The sequence below is a fragment of the Silurus meridionalis genome, chromosome 8, assembly GCF_014805685.1.
Source record: "Silurus meridionalis isolate SWU-2019-XX chromosome 8, ASM1480568v1, whole genome shotgun sequence".
NCBI lineage: Eukaryota > Metazoa > Chordata > Actinopteri > Siluriformes > Siluridae > Silurus > Silurus meridionalis.
The window spans coordinates 7,133,936-7,142,500 of NC_060891.1; the positions used below are offsets into that span (position 1 = coordinate 7,133,936).

Consider the following 8,565-nt stretch of genomic DNA (forward strand, 5'->3'; position numbering starts at 1 on the left):
CACCCTAATAAACTCAAAACTACACCGCTAGAACACTGTATAAACACTGTGTATAACTTCTGTGCAATTGTATACAGTCATGGCCATAATTGTTGGCACCCCTGGAATATTTCCAGAAAATCAAGTATTTCTCACAGAAAAGTATTGCATTAACACATGTTTTGCTATACACATGTTTATTCCCTTTGTGTGTATTGGAACAAAACAAAAAAAGGGAGGAAGAAAAGCAAATTTTACAAAATGTCACACAAAACTCCAAAAATGGGCTGGACAAAATTAATGGCACCCTTTAAAAAATGCTCCTTTAAACTCACATGGGGCAAGTAACAGGTGTGGGCAATATAAAAATCACACCTGAAAGCAGATAAAAAGGAGAGAAGTTCACTTAGTCTTTGCATTGTGTGTGCCACACTAAGCATGGACAACAGAAAGAGCAGAAGAGAACTGTGTGATGACTTGAGAACCAAAACTGTGGAAAATATCAACAATCTCAAGGTTACAAGTCCATCTCCAGAGATCTAGATTTGCCTTTTTCCACAGTGCGCAACATTATCAAGAAGTTTGCAACTGATGGCACTGTAGCTAATCTCCCTTGCCGTGGACGGAAGAGAAAATGTGATAAAAGGTTGCAATGCATTATAGTCCGGATGGTGGATAAGCAGCCCCAAACAAGTTCCAAAGAAATTCAAGCTGTCCTTCAGGCTCAGGGAGCATCAGTGTCAGTGCAAACTATCCGTCAACATTTAAATGAAATAAAACGCTATAGAGGACCCCACTGCTGACACTGAGACATAAAAAAGCAAGACTACAGTTTGCCAAAATGTACTTGAGTAAGCCAAAATCCTTCTTGGAAAATGTCTTGTGGACAGATGAGACCAAGATAGAGCTTTTTGGTAAAGCACATCATTCTACTGTTTACCGAAAATGGAATGAGGCCTACAAAAAAAAAAGAACACAGTACCTACAGTCAAATATGGTGGAGGTTCAAATACGTTTTGGGGTTGTTTTGCTGCCTCTGGCACTGGGTGCCTTAACTGTGTGCAGGGCTTTCCTAAAATCTGAGGATTATCAAAGGATTTTGGGGCATAGTGTAGAGCCCAGTGTTAGAAAGCTGAGTTTGCGTCCGAGAGCTTGAGTCTTCCAGCAGGCAATGACCCCAAACATACTTCAAAAAGCACCCGGAAATGGATGGCAACAAAGCGCTGGAGAGTTTTGTGGCCAGCATGAGTCCAGATCTAAATCCCATTGAACACCTGTGGAGAGATTGCTGTTGAGAAAAGGCACCCTTCCAATATGAGAGACCTGGAGCAGTTTGCAAAGGAAGAGTGGTCCAAAATTCCGGGTGCAAGGTGTAAGAAACTTATTGATGGTTATAGGAAGTGACTAATTTCAGTTATTTTTTCCAAAGGGTGTGCAACCAAATATTAAGTTAAGGGTGCCAACAATTTTGTCCAGCCCATTTTTGGAGTTTGGTGTGATATGTCAAATTTTCTTTTTTTTTCTCCCTTTTTTTGTTTTGTTCCGAAACACACAAAGGGAATAAACATGTGTATAGCAAAATGTGTTAATGCAGGGGTGGCCAACCAGTCAGAGACCGAGAGCCACGTTTTTGACTGTGTTACCGCAAAGAGCCACATCATACACATGGGCACACATGAACATCACCCATCCCTTCCTCTTACACACACACACACACACACACACACCTCTGCTCAGCTAGATTTATTGTAAATGTCACACACCAACATAATGACAGAAATTGACTCCTACAAGACCACAGGCCAGTCATTTTCAACAATGAACATTGTGTGCACTGTCTCACACACACAAACTCATAGTTTAACCAAGTCCACAAACAAAAATATAATAATTTACAATAGCGTTTTTCTTTTACTATGCATGTTACTTAGTGGGACTTTTGGCATTCCTTGCCTTAAACAATCCACTTCAAATCTGCCTCGTATTCCGTTGTTGCCACTCGAAGCAATTCTTTTACATGGGTGTCAGTCAGAACAGATCGATGCTTTGATTTCACGTGTTTCAGGGTAGAAAACAAGGACTTGGTGTTTTTTTTATGTGCGCGTTCACTTCGCTTGAGTTCAATACGGTATTTTCGTCAAATGCGCATGTGCGTGAGATGAATTATACCGCAGGGGTGGGCAATTAATTTTTACAAGGGGCCACATAAGAAACCTGAATTGTGTCAGAGTGTTATGCCTTTTGCCTCGGCACCATCACTGGAAAACTTTCCTGCCTTTTCAAAAACGTCCGCTACAGACGGAGTGCGCATGCTTGGATTGACTTTACTTTTCTGCGCCGCGTTCTTCTCATATTTAGAATGGCAATCGGGATGTTTGGATTTCAGGTGATAAATTAAACCTGACTTGTAGAAACTCTTTGCAGATACACCCCCTCTTGAAATTTCAGCATTGCATGTTTTGCAAATCGCTTTCCGCACACCGCAGACATGTTGGCTCTTATCCAGATAACAGTGTGCTGACTGCGCTTTTTTATTGCGTCATTACAATTGTGTTTCTGCCGTGTTGTTTTGGTGATTTAGGTATTTCCCGAAAATTCTCGGTGCATCGCTGTAATTTATGATTGGCCTCATGCCAAGGTTTGATATACCGCAAAGTTTCCCAGTAGGGGCAAGCTCATTTAAGTCTTAAAAATACCGTATTGAACTTGAGCAAAGCGAACACGCACATTAAAAATCAAACACACAAAAATCGATATGAACGTAAGAGCCGCATGAAACCAGCCAAAGAGCCGCATGCGGCTCGCGAGCCGCGGGTTGGCCACCCCTGTGTTAATGCAATAACTTTTCTGTGAGAAATAATTGATTTTCTGGAATAATTCCAGGGGTGCCAACAATTTTGGCCATGACTGTATACAATGTATATATTGCATATTGTAAATGTATATACCCCTTATTCTCTACATATATTGTGCCTTACATAGATTTGCACTAATATTTCACACACACACACACACACACACACACACACACACACACACACACACATATATATATATATATATATATATATATATATATATATATATATATATATATATATATATATACAGTGAGGAAAATAAGTATTTGAACACCCTGCTATTTTGCAAGTTCTCCCACTTAGAAATCATGGAGGGTCTGAAATGTCATCGTAGGTGCATGTCCACTGTGAGAGACATAATCTAAAAAAAAAAAAATCCAGAAATCACAATGTATGATTTTTTAAACTATTTATTTGTATGATACAGCTGCAAATAAGTATTTGAACACCTGAAAAAGTCAATGTTAATATTTGGTACAGTAGCCTTTGTTTGCAATTACAGAGGTCAATCATTTCCTGTAGTTTTTCACCAGGTTTGCACACACTGCAGGAGTGATTTTGGCCCACTCCTCCACACAGATCTTCTCTAGATCAGTCAGGTTTCTGGCCTGTCGCTGAGAAACACGGAGTTTGAGCTCCCTCCAAAGATTCTCTATGGGGTTTAGGTCTGGAGACTGGCTAGGCCACGCCAGAACCTTGATATTCTTCTTACAGAGCCACTCCTTGGTTATCCTGGCTGTGTGCTTTGGGTCATTGTCATGTTGGAAGACCCAGCCTCGACCCATCTTCAATGCTCTAACTGAGGGAAGGAGGTTGTTCCCCAAAATCTCGCAATACATGGCCCCGGTCATCCTCTCCTTAATACAGTGCAGTCACCCTGTCCCATGTGCAGAAAAACACCCCCAAAGCATGATGCTACCACCCCATGCTTCACAGTAGAGATGGTGTTCTTGGGATGGTACTCATCATTCTTCTTCCTCCAAACATGTTTAGTGGAATTATGACCCAAAAGTTCTATTTTGGTCTCATCTGACCAGATGACTTTCTCCCATGACTCCTCTGGATCATCCAAATGGTCATTGGCAAACTTAAGATGTGCCTGGACATGTGCTGGTTTAAGCAGGGGAACCTTCTGTGCCATGCATGATTTCAAACCATGACATCTTAGTGTATTACCAACAGTAACCTTGGAAACGGTGGTCCCAGCTCTTTTCAGGTCATTGATCAGCTCCTCCCGTGTAGTTCTGGGCTGATTTCGCACCTTCCTTAGGATCATTGAGACCCCACGAGGTGAGATCTTGCATGGAGCCCCAGTCCGAGGGAGATTGACAGTCATGTTTAGCTTCTTCCATTTTCTAATGATTGCTCCAAAAGTGGACCTTTTTTCACCAAGCTGCTTGGCAATTTCCCCGTAGCCCTTTCCAGCCTTGTGGAGGTGTACAATTTTGTCTGTAGTGTCTTTGGACAGCTCTTTGGTCTTGGCCATGTTAGTAGTTGGATCCAGGTGTCTTTATGCAGCTAACGACCTCAAACAGGTGCATCTAATTTAGGATAATAAATGTAGTGGAGGTGGACATTTTAAAGGCAGACTAACAGGTCTTTGAGGGTCAGAATTCTAGCTGATAGACAGGTGTTCAAATACTTATTTGCAGCTGTATCATACAAATGAAAAGTTTAAAATTCATATATTGTGATTTCTGGATTTTTTTTTTTTAGATTTTGTCTCTCACAGTGGACGTGCACCTACGATGACAATTTCAGACCCCTTCATGATTTCTAAGTGGGAGAACTTGCAAAATAGCAGGGTGTTCAAATACTTATTTTCCTCACTGTATATATGACTACCAGCATGTCTTCCCTCACCACGTCCATAAACCTGCTCCTTGGCCTTCCTCTTCTTCTCCTTCCTGGTGGCTCCATCCTCAGCATTCTCCTACGATATACCCCATGTCCCTCCTCTGCACATGTCCAAACTATCTCAATCTGGCCTGTCTCACTTTGTCCTCAAAACGTCACACATGTGCTGTCCCTCTAATAAACTTGTTTTTAATCCTGTCCATTCTTGACACTCCAAGTGAAAATCTCAGCATCTTCAACTCTGACACCTCCAGCTCCACCTCCTGTCTTTCACTCAATGCCAATGTCTCTAAACCATAAAAAAAAGCAGGTCTTACCACGGTCCTATAATCTTTTCCTTTCACTCTTGCAGATACTTTTCTATTACAAATCACTCCTGTCACTCTTCTCCACCCATTCCACCCTGGCTGCACTCTTTTATTCACTATTCTTACAAACTATCCATTACTTTGCACTGTTGAACCCAGGTACCTAAACTCAACCATTTTCACCACCTCCTCTCCCTGCAACCGCACCGCACCACTCCACTGCCCTCCCTCTCATTCACACACATACTCGGTCTTACTCCTACTGACTTTTATTCCCCTCCTCTCCAGTGTGTACCTCCACCTCTAGAGGCTCTTCTCCACCTGCTCCTTACTCTCACCCCAAATCACAATCTCAAAGCAAATATTGTGTATATATATCTTGGCGGTGTGTTTGGGGTCATTATTATGTTGGAAAACTGCAGTTTGGTCCAGTTACTGAAGGGCATCATGTTCTGCTTCAGCATGTCACAGTACATGTTGGAATACATGTTTTCCTCAATAAACGTCATGAAGCCCCAGACCATGATGACAGTAGGCCAGACAATTTTCTTGGTATTTCTCACTAGGGCATCACTACACATGCTGAAGACCATCTGAGCCAAACAAATATATACTTAGTTTGATCAGACCACAGGACATTCCAGTAATTCATGATCTTGTACAGGTTGTCTTCAGCAAGTGTTTCAAACTCTGTTTGATATATGCATGTGTTGTATGTATTCCCCCTTTATCATATGAACCTAGCTACAACTTTGTATTGAGGCTAGTTACACTTTAAAGGCTTATGTCCAGGTTATTCAATGTATCTCTGCCTTAATGCTGTCCTTTCACAGTGTTGCATGTTATATGATTGAGGATTGTAACATACTGTTTTTAATACACTTTGGGTAAAACTTCATAAGTTCACCAGACCTGCCATATACATGCAAGCATGCCATAAATGGAGACAGAAAGTTTTCCCTCTCAACCCCTTCTTTGAGACAGATCTTCTGGCAGTTTACCTTTAAGAAGTTTGTCTACTACTCTGAACTTCAGGTTAATGAAAATGGTTAATGAAATGTGAGGGTTTTTTGTGAGATACTGCATTTATATATATATATATATATATATATATATATATATATATATATATATATATATACACACAAACACAGAGAGCGAGAGAGAGAGAGAGAGAAGTTTGGATCTTCAACACCAGAGGTGACACCGGATAGTTAGAATATAGCATGAAATTAAACGAAATACAGAGTTCCTTATAATTAAGTATGTAATTGCCATTTAAATGAAAAAAAAAATTCTAATATAAGCTGGAAAATAATTATTAATGTATCTGCACAGGATTTACTAACCTAAAACATGTTATGGCTAGAGTAAGTAAATGTATGTTTATACACACCGGTTTTCCTCTGGAATGTGTACTGCAAGCATCTGCAGAGGCTCCAGGCATTGTACCTGCCAGCCATGTCTCTCACTCACTCGAGCTGTGTCCACCTTCAGGAAGGTGTTGGGCATCCGGCTCCACAAAACTGACTTTATGGTCTGGATATCCAGACGAGGAGGACATTGAGGGACTGGGTTCTTGTGTTCACTCTTAAAAATTGCTGATGAAAGGGGCATAGCATTCTGTGGCACAGAGATCAAGCAAAACATTGCTCTATGTTGTGAAAGAAATATAGTTTTTTGAGATTTGCATATTATTGCATTCTCTTTTATTTACATTTTACACAGTCAAAAATTTTTTTGGAATTGTGGTTGTAACATTCTAATGGCAAAATAAAAATATAGTTAAATGATTTTTAAAATTATTGTAGGGGGCACAATCAACCACCAGAAAATTAAAACACAGCTTAATTTGGACTGAATGCGTTAAAAAAAAAAAAAAAATTTGTGTTAATATATATGCAATGTTAATTTGTGTTAATATATATGCAATGCAGCCATATTTTATATATATATATATATATATATATATATATATATATATATATATATATATATATATATACACACACACACACACACAATACAGACCAAAAGTGTGTCCAAACTTTTGGTCTGTACTGTATATATATTATATATACAGTACAGACCAAAGTTTATATATATATATATACAGTACAGACCAAAGTTTGGACACACGTGCTCATTCAAAGAGTTTTCTTTATTTTCATGACTATGAAAATTGTAGAGTCACACTGAAGGCATCAAAACTATGAATGAACACATGTGAAATTATATACATAACAACAAAGTGAACTGAAAATGTGTCATATTGTAGGTTCTTCAAAGTAGGCATCAAGAGAATGCCAAGAGTGTGCAAAGCAGTAATCTAAGCAAAAGGTGGCTACTTTGAAGAACCTACAATATGACATTTTCAGTTGTTTCACACTTTTTGTTATGTATATAATTTCACATGTTAATTCATAGTTTTAATGCCTTCAGTGTGACTCTACAATTTTCATAGTCATGAAAATAAAGAAAACTCTTTGAATGAGCAGGTGTCCAAACTTTTGGTCTGTACTGTATATATAATATATATAAACTTTTGGTCTGTACTGTATATATATATATATATATATATATATATATATATATATATATATATATATATATATATATATATATATATATATACACAAAGCATTATATATATATATATATATACACAAATTATATATATATATATATATATATATATATATATATATATATATATATATATATATATATATATATATACACAAAGTATTATATAATCTATAATACATCTAATGTCCTCTGAGAATAACTCAACATGCAGCCATTATTGTCTAAATAACTGGCAACAAATGTGAGTACACCCTAAGTAATAACAACTGTACATTGTTAAACAATGCAAAGCCGCTTGTAATATACATTATGTTCATGTTTTTGTCTGCTTGACAGGACCATACAAATTTGTGCATCTTGTGTTGGAGCAGTTAAAATGTAATGCTTTGAGTACATTTCTCTCATACTGACCACTGGGTGTTCAACATGGCACCGCTCTAAAGATTTGAGAATTTGAATTGTTGCTTTAGACAAAGATGGCCTAAACTATAAGATAATCGGTAAAACCCTGAAAGTTGAGTTTACATTACAGTGGCCAGGGTCATACAGAGGTTTTCCAAGAGGTTCAACTCGGAACAGGCATCGCAAGGGTCGATCAAAGAAGTGTCCTTTGCTGTGTGTCAGGTGCAGAAGCTGGCTTAAAAAAACAGACACATAAGTGCTGCCAGCATTGCTTTAGAGGTTGCAGAAGCAGGAGGTATGTTCGTCAGTGCTCAGACCATATGCCGCACACTGCAAGTCAGTTTTCATGGCCGTATACGGAAGTAAGCCTCTTCTAAAGCTGGCTCACAAGAAAGCCCACAACCATTTTGCTGAAGACAACCTGTCCAGTCTTATGATGAGACTAACAAAAACGTGAGTGGCTCAAATTGTGTCCAGCATGTGTGGCAATGCCCTGGTGAGGAGTGCCAATTGTGTCTTGTCTACAGTCAAGCATAGTTGTGGGAGCAACATGGCCTGGGGCTGCATAA

The 8,565-nt window shown here is 38.9% G+C and overlaps 1 protein-coding gene across 1 annotated transcript in view; it reads right to left on the reverse strand.

Annotated features, from left to right (window-relative positions):
* The window catches only part of LOC124389836 (ryanodine receptor 3-like), a 462,748-nt gene that overhangs the window by 225,045 nt on the left and 229,138 nt on the right, over positions 1-8,565 (reverse strand). Inside the window, exon 34 of the mRNA XM_046855362.1 lies at positions 6,402-6,628. Coding sequence (XP_046711318.1) covers positions 6,402-6,628 — 227 coding nt within the window. The remainder of the gene's footprint in view (positions 1-6,401; positions 6,629-8,565) is intronic.